Source organism: Carassius gibelio, chromosome A4 (assembly GCF_023724105.1).
Source record: "Carassius gibelio isolate Cgi1373 ecotype wild population from Czech Republic chromosome A4, carGib1.2-hapl.c, whole genome shotgun sequence".
NCBI classification, from domain to species: Eukaryota; Metazoa; Chordata; class Actinopteri; order Cypriniformes; family Cyprinidae; genus Carassius; species Carassius gibelio.
Window position 1 is genome coordinate 35,590,750 of NC_068374.1, and position 15,124 is coordinate 35,605,873.

At 32.9% G+C, this 15,124-nt stretch overlaps 2 protein-coding genes across 2 annotated transcripts in view; one reads left to right on the forward strand and one right to left on the reverse strand.

Moving 5' to 3' along the window:
- LOC127979643 (leucine-rich repeats and immunoglobulin-like domains protein 3) overlaps nucleotides 1-1,458 on the reverse strand; it is a 19,595-nt gene extending 18,137 nt beyond the window's left edge. The window contains exon 1 of the mRNA XM_052585232.1: nucleotides 1,023-1,458. Within this exon, the coding sequence (XP_052441192.1) occupies nucleotides 1,023-1,213 (191 nt within the window). The 5' untranslated portion in view covers nucleotides 1,214-1,458. The remainder of the gene's footprint in view (nucleotides 1-1,022) is intronic.
- A 7,233-nt stretch (nucleotides 1,459-8,691) lies between these two features.
- LOC127971178 (monocarboxylate transporter 2-like) lies at nucleotides 8,692-13,322 on the forward strand. Its single transcript, XM_052574018.1, has 6 exons — nucleotides 8,692-8,708; nucleotides 8,857-8,880; nucleotides 10,337-10,560; nucleotides 11,042-11,217; nucleotides 11,887-11,908; nucleotides 13,057-13,322. Exons 1-6 carry the CDS (start codon nucleotides 8,692-8,694, stop codon nucleotides 13,320-13,322), a joined length of 729 nt encoding a protein of 242 aa, XP_052429978.1.
- Nucleotides 13,323-15,124: the final 1,802 nt, after the last annotated feature.

Genomic DNA, 15,124 nt, shown 5'->3' on the forward strand with positions numbered 1-15,124 from the left:
TATTGTATTTTTGATGGAAACTATTTATTTATTTTTTTAAGACTTTTTTTGTGTTCTAATTGTTTGTTGCTGAAAAATATGATTTAATTTCAAAACATAACATATAAAGAATACAAATAACTACTAACGTAAAATAATTACTAAAAAACATAAATAAACATTACCAAAAGAAGGGACATAAATAAATTAATTCCAACAAAAACTTCTAAAATAACAAATATAAACAGTTTTCAATTAAAAAAAAACATAACATATCAGTGTCCAAAGATAAAAATAATTAATAAAAAAAAACCAGATTATTACCAAAAGAAAGGAAATAAATTAAATTCATTCCAACAAAAACTTCTCAAAGTAACAAAAAGGTGTCTATAAATATATATATATATATATATATATATATATATATATATATATATATACACGTTATATATATTTCCAACCCCCCAAAAATGTCACAAATAAAATAAATAACTATTTAGGTTAATTTTCAACAAAAAAAAAGACCGAAAATCTTGATTTACAAATTTTACAAAACTTTTAGAGTGTTTTGACATCAATGATAACCACTGATTATATATTTTTTGGTCACAAAATCAACTTGTTCTCATCATATGTTAATCAAAACATGACTTCGTTGCTCTTTCTATAATAATTTGTGTGTTTTTCAACAGAACACGAGAAAATATTTGGAATGTGTGGTTTTAGGTTTTGATCTAGGGCCTTTAAACTGAACACACACACACACACACACACAAAACAAAACAAAACAGAAAGAGCTAAATCAATCAAACTAACTCAACATGGTGTGTTTGATTAGCGTTAGCACCGTCACTCGACAGACGGAAAGTTTATATTTACCCGTACAGTCGTGTTTGTTTTGGCCGTTTTTCAGTAACGTTACACCTACAGTTATGATTTTCTACGAAGTTTGTTTAGACTGCAGCTGAATCTATGAAAGCGAGTGTTTTGCTGTGTGTTTAAATGTTTAGAAACACAAAGGATCTGAGGTAAAACACACTCACAGACGCGTGATCCGCGCGGGGAGATGCTCCGCGATCCTGCCGTGTTTCAGCCCGCTGCAGTCCGCCACAGATCCCGCACACGAGCACCCAGACGGACACGGCTCCGCTTCCGAGGCTCCGTGACTCGCTTTAAATCCCGTAACGTGAAACACGAGCAGCACGAAGCTCACGGCGCGGACGGGCTGCGGCATTTTCACCAGGAGACAAAAAAACTAATCAAAAAGTTGACGAAATCGATCCGTGAAAGTTTTAATTCCGCGTAAGTATGGAAAAGGGTGAAGTTCTTGGCGGGTCCGCGTCAACTGAATCTCCTTTTCGCGATTAATATCACGGATAAAAGCGCGGATATCATCGCCTCAGCAGCCGCTCCATCTCTGAGGAACTTTTTTTCCACCGCGCTGGAATCGGAGCAGCATTCCGCGGCGCGCGCTCCCGTGGGCACCTGCGAGAGGGATTCTGGGTAATGTAGTGCAGAGCCAGATGCGGTTAGTGCGTTAAAAATCAATCGCATTCATAATAGGAATCATTATTTTATAAAACATGCAAAACTTTTTTTTTTCAGTTAAAACTAAACTGTATTAGCAACCTCTAATTAAGGAATGGATCTGAATTCTTTTTTCAAATGTCACTCCCACGTTTTTACTGAATTTAACATTTTTGATTTTATAAAAAAAAAATATTACATTATATATATATATATATATATATATATATATATATATACACACACACACACACACACACACACACACACACATACTTGCATAAACCTTCACTTTCAAGATAAAAAGTGATCGTTTTTTTATTTATTCTGCAACGACGTCATATTCATATTTATCTAAAAAATCTATTATTTGTTATTATATATTATATGCATTTTGCACACATAATGGTACTCCATTGGTACATTTTAAATGGTTATTTATCTTCGACAATAAAAAAAAAAAAATTATGTGTATTTTGAGGCCTTTTTAAAAGCAAAGTTTTGTTCCCTTCCTTAAAAACAATGCATTTTTAAATTATGTTTTAAGTTTCGCTTGCATTATGTATTATGAGGGTTAATAACTCATAAATACAGCCCTAACTTAAAACAGATTTTATGTTAAAACGTGAATTAACAATTACATTAAATATATCACACATTAAGCTAATTTATGACACAAAGGGCTGATATCTGCTCCATTAGCATACACAAGAGGCTGAGGATGAGTTATTAGTTTAGGTTTATCTGAATCAGAGCTGATCCTGAGTTCATGCTTTCCAGGAATGAGCTGAAAGTCTCCCGCTCGACTGCTTTAGTTTTGCAGGTTAGTGGCTGGAGTGAGAATATTTGATTGTCCTATATAATCAGCAGGACAAACACAGAAATCAATTCTTAATAAGGAAATTGCATTTGATTCAATTGCTAAACATGATTATTGCCACAAGCAAACAGACAAAGCTGTGTGAAGAGATCAATGCTGTTCCAGTTGCACTGAGTTATCAAATGCAAAACTTATTTAGCAATGCAAATTATATATGATGTGTTTCTGGTGTGCAACCTGTTAAATACTGAATTCTGGATCAAATCTGAGTGTTGAATCAAGACACATTGTAATGTAAGATAGTAAGTCTTATTTTCTAATCAAATAAAACTAATAGTAATAAAAAGTCTGAAAATGTGTATTTTTTTCTGAACATAATAATGAATATCTGCCACTATAGGGTCAGAAAGACAAGACTAAAATACTGAGGGAAAACCTAGTTTAAGTAAAAAGGCTGTAACTTGCATATAGTGTGTTTTTGAAATATAAAATATTAAATATGGCATATATTTTATTTATAAAATGATGAAAATATAATAATAGTAGTGGTGTCATTTAATATAATCTATCATATATAATCTATCTATCTATCTATCTATCTATCTATCTATCTATCTATAATAAATCTTTATCTTACATTTTATTTCAGTTTTAGTTATTTTAATGTATTGTTTTAAATATTATATATAAATTTAAAATTTTTATTTATCTATTTAAATACATTTATTCATTTATTTATATTTATATAAATGTAAAATTTGTTATTTATTTAAATACATTTATTCATTTATTATATATATATATATATATATATATATATATACACAAAATTATTTAATATATTATATGTAAATGTAACATTTTTATTGATTTGTTTAAATACATTTATTAATTTATTGAATTTTTTATTTATAAATGTATTTATGTATACAAATACATTATTTAATACATTATATATAAATTTAACATTTTTATTTAAATACATTTATTCATTTTTTTCTATATAAATGTATTTATATATACAAAAGTATTATTTAATATATTATATCTAAATTTAACGTTTTTATTTATTTATTTAAATACATTTATTCATTTATTGAAATTATATATATATATATATATATATATATATATATATATATATATATAAATTTTATGTATAAATGTATTATTTTATATATTATATATCAATTAAAAAATATATTTATTGATTTACATACATCTAATCAGTTGATTAATCAATCATAAATGTATTTATATATACAAATGTATTATTTAATATATTATATATAAATGTAACTTTTTTATTTCTATTTAAATACATTTATTTAAAATCTATATATTTTTAATGGTTTTAATTTTACGTTCAGGTGAAGTTAACTACAGTATAAGTCTGAATCAACCCCTGTAAGTGTGAGTCTGGGGTCTGGCGTTCAGCGAGGTGTGGCCAGCTGCCAGTCATTATACTCAGAATAGCAACAGAGGAAAAAGTGTCTTCCCAGCATGCATTGCTCTGAAGGCTGGTCTCAGCCAGTACAAACAGGAGCACAGGGCTGGTTTTACAGGTGACAGACTCTGTTTGGACTCAAACACCGCAGTGAACGTGTAGAAGAAGAGTCGATTCTGCTGCGTCTGCCGCACACATCTCTAAACCACGGTCTGTGGAGGAGTGAGGAATGCTGGGTATTCTGGAGCTCCAGTAATAATACCATCACTGTTTCTCTCAATCACTGCATTATATGTTTGGATCATTTCAATCTCATCGTCCCGAGACAGATCATTGGGGATACAGAGCACAGAATAAATATAACTATAAATGGCATAATAAAGCTGAAATAAGATATAAATATGGGATAAAAACTAAAAATAATATTAAATTAAATTAAATAATCTTAATTTAAAGTAATTTAACTTAAACTAAAATTTAAATGAAAATATAAAAATAAAAGCTTACTCAAAATATTGATAAAATCTATAATAGAATATAAATAATAATAGTTTTCTAACTATATAAAAAAATAATGGAAAATGATTCAATTACAATAAATTCTTCATCTGAAACACTGTAAAAAAAATTATGATTTTTTTTTTAGTTGATAGTAAAACAAAGATTATTGGAGTATGTTTTATTACAGTTTTTCTGCTTCAAAATCTCATTTTTAAAATCCAAAGGTCGGTTTTTGGACCTGTTCGCATATTATTTTTTTTTAATCACGTTTAACAGAGGGATTTATGGTTGGAAAACTACATTACCCATGATGCCGTGCGACACAATCCCACCAATCAGAGAGTTGCGGTACAAGAAAAGCAAACTCTGCTTTTAAACTACTAAAGTATTTGTATATATTTTTCAATAAAGCTAAATTATCAACAACTTTAAATGAATAGTTTTATATTACATCATCATTTTCAATCTATATAATTCGCAAAGCCTCATGGGATTGTAGTTCTTTCCTTCATTAAAGTCATTAAGTTCATAGTTTCTGTTCGATTATCAAATAATTTTGAACAGAGTTTGTAATGTTGTGGCTCTCCTCGAAACTGGTTGGTTTGGTTCATCATTTATAATGCTTTAACAAATACTTTTTAACCTCCCTGTGAGAAGAATAAATGGAGAAGAGGATCTGGTTGAGAAAGCTCAATGACGCCACCTGTAGGCAATATTCAACACCAGAATAAAAACAAATGCGTCTCTCATGATTTAAAGATTGGAGAAGGAATATTTTTACATCGAGTAGAATATCTAAGTATCATACTGTACAACTAAAAAACAAAAACAAATACTTTTGAGTAGACTTGAACATAGAGAAGAAACTGTTCTGAGATCTCATTATTTGTTTCATGTTACTTTTGAAAACGTTTCAGAAAAAAAGCTGTCAGTAACATTTAATCGCGATTAATCGCGTACAAAATAAAAGTTCGTGTTTTCATAATATAAGTGTGTGCACTGTTTATATTTATATGTACACACACACTTATACATTTAAGAAATATTTACATATACAATGCTGTTCAAAAGTTTGGGATCAGTAAGATTTTTATGTTTTAAATAAGGTTTTTCTGTCCATCAAGACTAAATTTATTTGATCAGAAATAGAGAAAGATCTGTACAATTGTAAAATATTATTACCATGTAAAATAATAATAAAAATATTTAATATACTTTAAACTGTAATGTATTTCTGTGATGCTCCGCTGTATTTTCAGCATCATTACTCCAGTCTTCAGTGTCACATGATCTTCAGAAATCAGAATGTACAATATTATATTTAAATAATATATATTTCTTAAATATATACATGTATGTCTGTGTATTTATATGCATACAGTACACAGATATATTATGCAAACACAACTTTTATTTTGGATGGGATTAATCAATATGCAAAACACTAAATATTAGTTTGTTGATAACTCCATGAATTTCTACCATAAATGCACCATTATTTTAATGAATAAGAAATACAGCACATGCCTTCAGACAACCATCTGCTAACATTATTCATCTGTTGCTGAGAAAATCTAATGAAGCAAAGAATATAAAAACAGATGCAGTTTAACCTGGTGACACAGCGGCAAATTTATCAACTATTAATTTCACATTTATTCTATTTCTGTTATTATTCTAAACAATTCTGGCTTTAAATTTCAGCTGTACTACTGTTTCCATCAGTAAGGTCCTGTTCCATTCTGATATTTCTGACAAAAAGGAGTTAGATGATGTCTTAAACTTTATTTGCATCCACAAAACTAGAGATGTAAACATCAAAAAGTCTCCTCTAATAAAAAAAAAAAAAAAAAAAAAAAAAAACGTATTATGGTTTTTAAGTAAATTATGTTTTTCTCCCCTCTCTCCTCTCTTCTCTTCTCATGTTCTGTATTATTTGTTTATTTGTATTGAATTATATCTCTGCAATGAAAAAAACATCTTATTGATGACGGGAAGATCGGATCATTTTTACTTAACTTAATTACAATATATCGTTTTCAAATTTCATAATCCTGTTCTGAACATGACATCACTATAATGCAGCCAACTATAATTCAATTCGAGTCATTTTGTTTATTTGTCACGTGACTGAAATATTATTATTATTATTAATTGACGGTTTTTGATGTTTGCTATCTTATTATTGTACAGTCTGAAAAGAAAAGAAAAGATTCATGTAGCCTAATATCTTTACCTTTGGAATCCAGTGTCGTGGCAGAGAAAAAGTAGTTCTACCACAGTAAGCTCAACATTTTATGTGACTGGAATAATAAACAAGAGTCGAGCTCAGGATAAATATTACGTTTTAAAGACCTTAACTTCTCGGTTATGAACCTTATTAATATTCACTGCAGTCAATGAGCGACACGCCAATTGGAGAGCGCCTTCTGGCTGCGCTTGATGCCGAGTTATTAATATTCATGAGGAAAGCCTCTCTCGTGACGTCACCGCCGCCGTCCGCAGAGCCACTTGATTCAAACGCGCGCGCACGGAGCGTCTGTCTGCAGCGGCGACCGAAGGTCAGAAAGAGAGAGAGAGACCGCACTGATAACTGGACCTGAAGGTAAACTGCATTTATAGATCATAACTGTATCATGATGAATGATGCACGTCACCATTCTGATCTCAAATGATGATGATTTGCATCATGTGCCATAGGCTATATAAAGATAGTTAATGCTGCAGAATTATTATTCGTGTGATGTATATCCACTGTTTGCATCCAGTCTGAATCCGCATCAACCTGCTGCTAATAAGTGACAGGTGGCTCTATCTGATGAGATCATGTTCACAGACAGATTACAGGATACACTGAAATAATAAAGTGTGTTATCTAATATCACGGATGCATCTGACTCATTTTAGGACAAAACATTCTGAGAGTAATGTTCATGAAACGTTCTTGCAACTTTATTAATATCTGAGATTAGTGTTTGACCGATATTGATTTTATTAAATAAATAACCGATGCCGATACTAATTATTTGCATGTTTATGTTGCCGATAACCGATATGCAGAACCGATATTTATTAACTGTTATAAAGTATATAAAATATTATGTTTTGTTTGTTATATTTCAATATTCCAGAGACTATTATTCAGAAACAAAACTTCATATTTTATTGCATTTCTCAAGTGGAATGTTATATTAATGTTTTGTCCTTCTAGATAATAAAATGCCTGCTGACAGTGGGTTTATCTGTGCAGTTACACAGAACTATACTCAAACTGTGATCGCTCGCGGCGAATATAAATAATTAATTTCCATAGAGTTGTATTTATTTAGATGTTTATTAGCAAAATAATGGTTATATAGTAAATGTTAATACAATTTAGGGTGTTTTAAACAATTCTCAAAACACCCACAAGTGTTTATCGGCGTATCCGATATTACAAAACCGATATCCGATTATGCTAAAATGCTTAAATATCGGGGGATATGACGAGAAAACTGTATATTGCGATGCTTTAGAAACCATTTTTCAAGTTATGAACAAACAAACGTTCTTCCAGTAACATTAATAATAGAACGTTCACAGTCTCTTTTAGGATGTTCCCAAAAAAACATTATTCACGGAATCAGATTTTCCTGAAAACCTTTTAATTGTTGAATGTTTTTTAAACGTTGCTGCTTGAGACCATTCAGAGGTCAATCAAAAGTTACGTTATAGTGATACAAAATGATCAAATGTAATGTTCCCTTAACGTTTGTATAACCAAGAAAAAACGTTTTATAACATTCAGAAAGCTGGACATTTTGGAAGTTCAGAGAATGGCAATGTTAGCAAAATGTTTTTAGGACATTGTTAGCTGCTTGGTTTTTAATAATGTTCTCAAAACAATTTTTGCAGCGTTCATAATTTTTTAAATGTAACGGCTTGTTTCAGAATGTTCAAAAGTAACATTCCCGTTATCTATATTATATTTTAGCAAGTTGCCATGGCAACATTTCTCATTTAAATTTAGTTTAACTTGATGTACTAAAATAAAACAAATAAAAACTGAAACTGATAAAAAAAAGAGATTTTATAGTAACTATATATTATACTAAAATAACGTTGTTCAGAAATGTTCCATAACTCAACAGGAATGTTTTGTTAGCTGGGTGTCTGTTCACAGTCACACTGTAAAGAGTTAATCGCAGTGAAGTGAAGAAACTCTCTGTAGCGTTTATTAAGACGTGATCCGGACTGACAGAATTCTGGGAGTTTTCCAGCAGTTCCGCATGACGCTCAATGCCCTCGGCACAATCTCTGAGTTTGCAAATATCAAACAAGGACAGACTTAGACCTTGAAGATCAGCTGCATCAGGTCTTTTATATTTGTAATGTATAACTACTACCATGTGTGTTCGTTTGCAATCGTTCCGCCGCAATGGAGATGTTTGTGAGGTGAACTGTACAGAAACCATGGCTAAAGATGAGGAAGGCCATCTCATTAAATATTCATGAGACAGCACTCAAACCACACCTCGACCTTGAAGCTGAAGGAAAATGCAGACCTCCAACCTCTCATAACGTCTCACTGTGTCTCGTTTAGTCAGCTTAAGTGTCCAGGTGTCAGGTAACAGCGTCACCTGAGTCTCTGCCGTCAGCCAATCACAATGCTGTATTAGTAGTGTACTCGCTTCAGCTTCTGATTGGATCAGATGAACCGCATCACTTTAAACAAGGCGTGTGATTGGTTTATAATTTGAGCGCCAGTGAGAAATATCAAATTAAGTCAATACAAAGATACAAAGGGTAATTGCAATGTTACAATTCTGACTTTTTTATTGTAATTCTTTAAATTCACAATTCTGAATTTTTTATTTGAATTTTTTTTTTTTTAAAATCTCGCAATTCTGCATTTTTTATCTGAATTGTAAAAAAATCTCGCAATTTTGCCTTTTATCTCTGAATTTGTAAAAAATCTCGCAATTCTGACTTTTTTCTCTGAATTTTTTAAAAATCTCGCAATTCTGACTTTTTTCTCTGAATTTTTTTTACAATCTCGCAATTCTGACTTTTTTAATCAGAATTCTAGTTTAAATTCACAATTCTGACTTTTTTTGCAGAATTCTGAATTTAAATTCGCAATTCAGACTTTTTCAGTTTGCAACCTTTTATCCCACAATTCTAACTTTATATCTCACAATTCGGATGTTTCTTCTCAGAATTGCAAGATAAAAAGTCACAATTACCTGTTTTTTTCTTTTTTTTTCCTGTGTGATGAGTTTTGCTCTGGCATGTGTTTGCTGTATTCCCAACATAAACAATCTCACACAGAAGCACGTTATTTCTAACTTTGAAATATATTAGTAAAATAATTGACAGCATGCAGTGATATCCTTCACAATATCTACGCAGGAAGGTTATTTGGATTTGAAGAGTGCAGCCAAAAACAAAAGCTTATCTTACTCAGGGCTTTAGTTTTGTGGTGTGTGTGTGTTTGGCTTCAGAACTGATATATCACATGACAAGAATCACTCAAGTTTTGTTTGGTGTGTAAACAATGATTTTGTCACGTCTGTAGCCCCGCCCACATTTCCATAAACTCAAGCAGCGTGATCTGAACGTGAAGGTCAGGGTCTGGACAGAATCAGCAGCAGGAGAGTTAAGACGAGTTCAGCTTTCAGTCTTTAGATGTGTGTAAATTAAATGATGAAATATAACAAATGAATGCGCCATACAAATAAATGTCCATTCTAGTTCAGTTGTTTCAGTATGATTTGCAATAGAGTGTGTATATGATGAAGCCAATGGCGTGAAAAGCATCCGTTTGGTTTTAATTAGAGCTCATTTACAGGCTTCTTCCATCCAGAGCTGCTATATCTGTTCTCTCTCTCCGCCCGCCAGAGACTAAAAACAGAATCCAGTGTCATTTCATCAGGATTCCAATAAAAAAAACACCTGTTTTCAGACAGGTTTCCTGAACACACCCACTGGTCTCTCATTGGTCAGTCGGGCAGATAGTCCCGCCCCACACTCAGACGATTGGTTGAATGTCACAGCTGTAATATAGTGTGTTCTGGTCTCAGTGATACACAGATGCCTCCACCTGTCGGACCCCCAGCAGTGCCGCCTCCAGACGGTGGGTGGGGCTGGGCTGTGGTGGGCGGGGCCTTCATCTCCATCGGGTTCTCTTACGCCTTCCCGAAAGCCACCACCGTGTTCTTCAAAGACATCCAGAGGATCTTCCACGCCTCGTACAGCGAGGTGGCCTGGATCTCCTCCATCATGCTGGCCGTCATGTACGCAGGAGGTAAAACATGTACACACTCCAGAATCACCACTGGCACAGGCACGTCTGAGAAACCACTTTCAATTCACACCAAATAAAATTAATTACTGGATTAATAAAATTAACCTCCTCCGTTTCGCATTAAACACCCGTCCAGAACAAACTGCCCGGCCTCGCACGTCATGCAGCTCTCTCCGAAATGAAATCATCAAGTTTTATTATGAGCAAGCATTAGTGACACACTGCGTTTCTCACTGAACACTAGAAATCATTAGTGAAGCCAAAACTCCCATGATGCATCTGCATTATAAGACTTGAAGTAAAACGCTCCATCGGAGAGAAAGTCATTTGCTCTCAAAAAGCTCAAGATCAATAACTAATCCACTTAACCCTTGAGACACTGTGTGTGTGTGAAATTATCCTTTTTTAATGGTTCTAGTTGATCAGCAGGGAGCTGATTCTGTAGTTTTTACTGGATTTCAGCGGCTTCGCTCTGTTTTAGGGCCCATCAGCAGTATTCTGGTGAACACATGCGGCTGTCGTCCCGTCATGGTGTTGGGCGGCTTCCTGTGTGCCATCGGCATGATCAGCGCTTCCTTCTGCAACAGCGTCACGCAGCTCTACATCTGCATCGGCGTCATCGGCGGTCAGTGTGATGACCAACACATGCAACCGCATGTTTCTTCCTGAAGTTTTAGGGTCATGAATGACAGACACAGATGTGTTTTGGAAAGACTGTACAAGGTTTGGTGAACCATTGGTTTCCATGCAATTTACCAAAAATCATCACTTTGAAAAACGGAAACAGAATTTTTTTTATTGTAGCTTCTCGAACTTTAAGAGCTGAAGTTCACTCAAAATCAAATCATCCAAGAAGAATTAGTCAATAAATCAAAGGATGTTACTGGATGTTAATTTGTTATTTTTTGGGGGGCGCTCTCAGATACTAGTCTGTTCACAAACAAAAAAAAATATTTCTATAACTTACTACAGTTGTGGTTCATAATTTCTCACTTTTTTTAATCTCCTACAAGGTGTTACTTAAAAAAATATGACCTTTTAGTGTATTTCGTAGAGTTTAATTCTGTCGATTTGCATGGAAACCACTGGGGGTCAATTTGACCCCACACAAATGGAAGAACAATTTTCTAATATTTTATATTTTTGTCTTTAGCAAACTACAATGGATGTATTGTTTAAAACGGACTCTTCAGTGTTTTTTGTAGTTTTGATTTTTTTGTGATTTCTTCAAAATTACCAACAAAACATTTTTTATTTTTTTATTTTTTTTACATTCATTTACTAAAATAGTTGTTCAGAATTAATTTTCTAATGTATATTTTTTAGTCTCTGACAAGCTGCAATAGAGGTATCATGTAAAAACTATGATATTTTGTCAATTTCTGTATGGCGACCAATTGGGGTCAAAACGACCACCAAATTATTTTCAACACTAAAATACTTAATTATTGCTATCAATATATATATATATATTTGTATCCAACAAGCTAATAGAGGTATAAACGAAAAAAAATAAAAAAATTCTTAATTATTGCTCTTTATATATATATATATATATATATATTATATGGTCTCCAACAAGCTACAATAGAGGTAATACGTAAAAAAAGTGACTCTTCTGTGTTTTTGGTAGTGTTGATTTCTGTATGGAGACCAATCGGGGTCAAAAAGGACTGCAAACACAAATGACATCCAATTATCTTCAACTCAAAAAGAGTTCGTAATTTCTCATGTTTCATGTTTTTCGATGTCTGACAAGCTACAATTGGGGTTTTATATAAAAACATGACCTTACAGTGTTCATTTTGGCAAATTTCACGGAAACCAATGCGGGTCACGCCCCACACGAATGGATGAACGTATCCATATTTTCGGGCTTATGAGCTCATCGGATTCAGGGGTCAGACGGTATCCCAAAAAATAAAAATGACAAAAACAAGGAAAATATAAACAAAGAAATATAATATTGGTGATATTAAATATTTGTATCTAACCCTAATATAAAAATATATTTATAATATTAAAGACAACTATAATAGTATTTCAGTGATTTTTAAATAATGCTGCAACACATAACAAAAATTACAATGATATTGCAAAAATAAATGAAAAATATATATAATTATACATAAAAATATAAGGAAATACATTTAAAATATTAATAAAAACTTTAAAATATTATGTTAATGATATTAAAATAACACTAGGGCAAATTACTAAAATGTGAATTTAAAATGAAAACCGGAAATATAAAAATAAAAGCAAATTAAAACATTTGTAAAATAAATAAAACTGAACTAAAATAAATCAGTTTCTCAAATCTTCCAAAACTTCACTATGCTTACCAAGACTTAAAAAACACTAAATGTCGGTGCTTCACATTTCTTGTCTTTGTTTTAATTTCTAAACTGACCTTTTGAACAGAATATTATTTTCGTATCTGTAATTGTGTCCTGGCAGATGCTGATCTGAACTCATGAACGCATTGATTTTCAGGGAAGCTAGTGGACATCACAAAGAACTACAAGTACATGTACCTGTGCTGCGGGTCGGTGGTTGTCCTGTCCAGCATCTGGCTCTTCATCGGCAACTTCATCAACTATCGGCTGCTGGAGCGCGAGCGCAAACACATGCAAGAGGAGATGTACAAACGCGCCGACCGCGAGGAGCAGGAGCGGGACCAGACGGAGACTGACACAGACGTGACGCAGGAGCTCTGCGAGAACAAAGACGGCGTCATGCAGCACGAAACCAACATCTGAACACCTATGCAAACAGTGCACTCTGAAGAAACTGCCAAAGAGATCCAGTCAAGTCGACGAGCTTCATTAGGCTACGTTCACACCGAGAGCCTTAGAGCTTTCTCTCAGACCTCGATTTTTGTTTTGTAGTTATACACATTGTTGTTTTAAATGCGGCCAATATCAGATGTCCAGTGTGAACACATTATGGTTCTGAACTGACCTGTTCTGCATGCGCAAAAGAACGATACGAACAGGGTTGCCAGGTTTACACTTCTCAAAACTAGTCCAAAACTAGCCCAACCGTGTTCAGGTGATAAATAATGCGTAAGTGGCGTTGCGTCGATCCACAAAGTTGAAAAACATCCAGCGGAAACTGTGGATTTGGCAACATTTGCGCAGCATGTCGTAATATGAAAGTAAACACGAAGGATATAAAGTAAGCAATTATGCATTTATTTATAGTTTGATCTCCTACTGAATCCGGTGAAATTATGTGCAGGCAATATGAAAACTAAAGACAAGGATGTGACAAAAAAAGCAGAGTTTTGAAGCTGTTATGATTAGTGGTCGACCGATATATCGGCCGATATTTGGTGTTTTTCAAATATCGGCAACAGATGATACGTTTTTCTGCTTGGCTGGTGTGTTCGAGGCGGGACTTTTATTTTGACAGCGTGTTCTCTGCATGATGGTCGGTCCGTGTGAATTGAATGCTTTAAACTTTAAACTATTTGCCCACTGTCATATTCATGTGTCATTTCATGCCTCATGTTTTGCTTGTATATAGAGTTATCACTGTAATACTTATGAGTTCTAACTAGTGCTTTCAAACGATTAATCGTGATTAATTGCATTCAAAATAAAAGTTTTTATTTTCATAATACATCTGTGTGTATTTATTATGTATATGTAAACACACACACACATACAGTATATATTTAGAAAATATTAATATGTATTTACATGTATATTTATATTAATATAATTTATATTATATATAAATATATAAATGTATGGGTGTGTATTTATATATACATAATAAATATACACAGTACACACACATATACTGTGCAAATAAAAACTTTTATTTTGAATGCGATTAATTGTTTGACAGCACTGGATTTTACAACACATTACACTTCCACTTTCACAACTGTCTACAAATCTTTGGGTTTGTAAATCTTTGAAGTGTCTTATAGCATAGCTGACACATACACTTTGATATAAACTGCCTTTATAGCTCGATATCGGTCATTTCTGGTGGCTGTTGTTCAGCAAAAGCCTGTATTTGACAGCCAAACAGCACTCTGTTTTACACACATTACTGACTGATCTGAATGTAAATCTGAGTGTTTCTGATGTTATAGGGCCTTACCAATCCCTTCTGAGGATCATTACCAAATCTAGAGCTTTAAGCAATATGATTTACACCAGACGTCCTCAGGGGAAAAACTTGTTTCGTTCAGTTTTCAGGGTTATTTTTTCACAGCATATTCGAGTTTGTCTGTGCTTGGTTTGAAAGTGCCACCATCTAACACTCCCAACTCATGCTGTATTGCCTTAAATATAACGTAAGCATCTATTATTCTAACAAGAACTGTATGTATAGAAATATATAATCTTTTATTTCATGTAACTGTTGATGTACATTTACTAATCAGTTGGATAGGTGCTAAATAATTTAACAAATATACTGCATTAAATGTATGGAAGCTTGTTTCCGCCACAAAATAAAACAACAAAAGTAATTACGACTTTTTATCCCTCAATTCTGCATTTTTTGGGGGGGTGAGATGTAAACTTGTAATTCAGATGAAAAA

Excerpts from the sequence above, each read along its gene's own strand:
- LOC127971178 (XM_052574018.1), top strand. Across the intron at positions 8,881-10,336 it reads CTTAAGTGTCCAGGTGTCAG|TGATACACAGATGCCTCCAC; the intron begins GTAACAGCGTCA and ends TTCTGGTCTCAG. Across the intron at positions 11,218-11,886 it reads ACCAACACATGCAACCGCAT|TCTCTGACAAGCTGCAATAG; the intron begins GTTTCTTCCTGA and ends TATATTTTTTAG.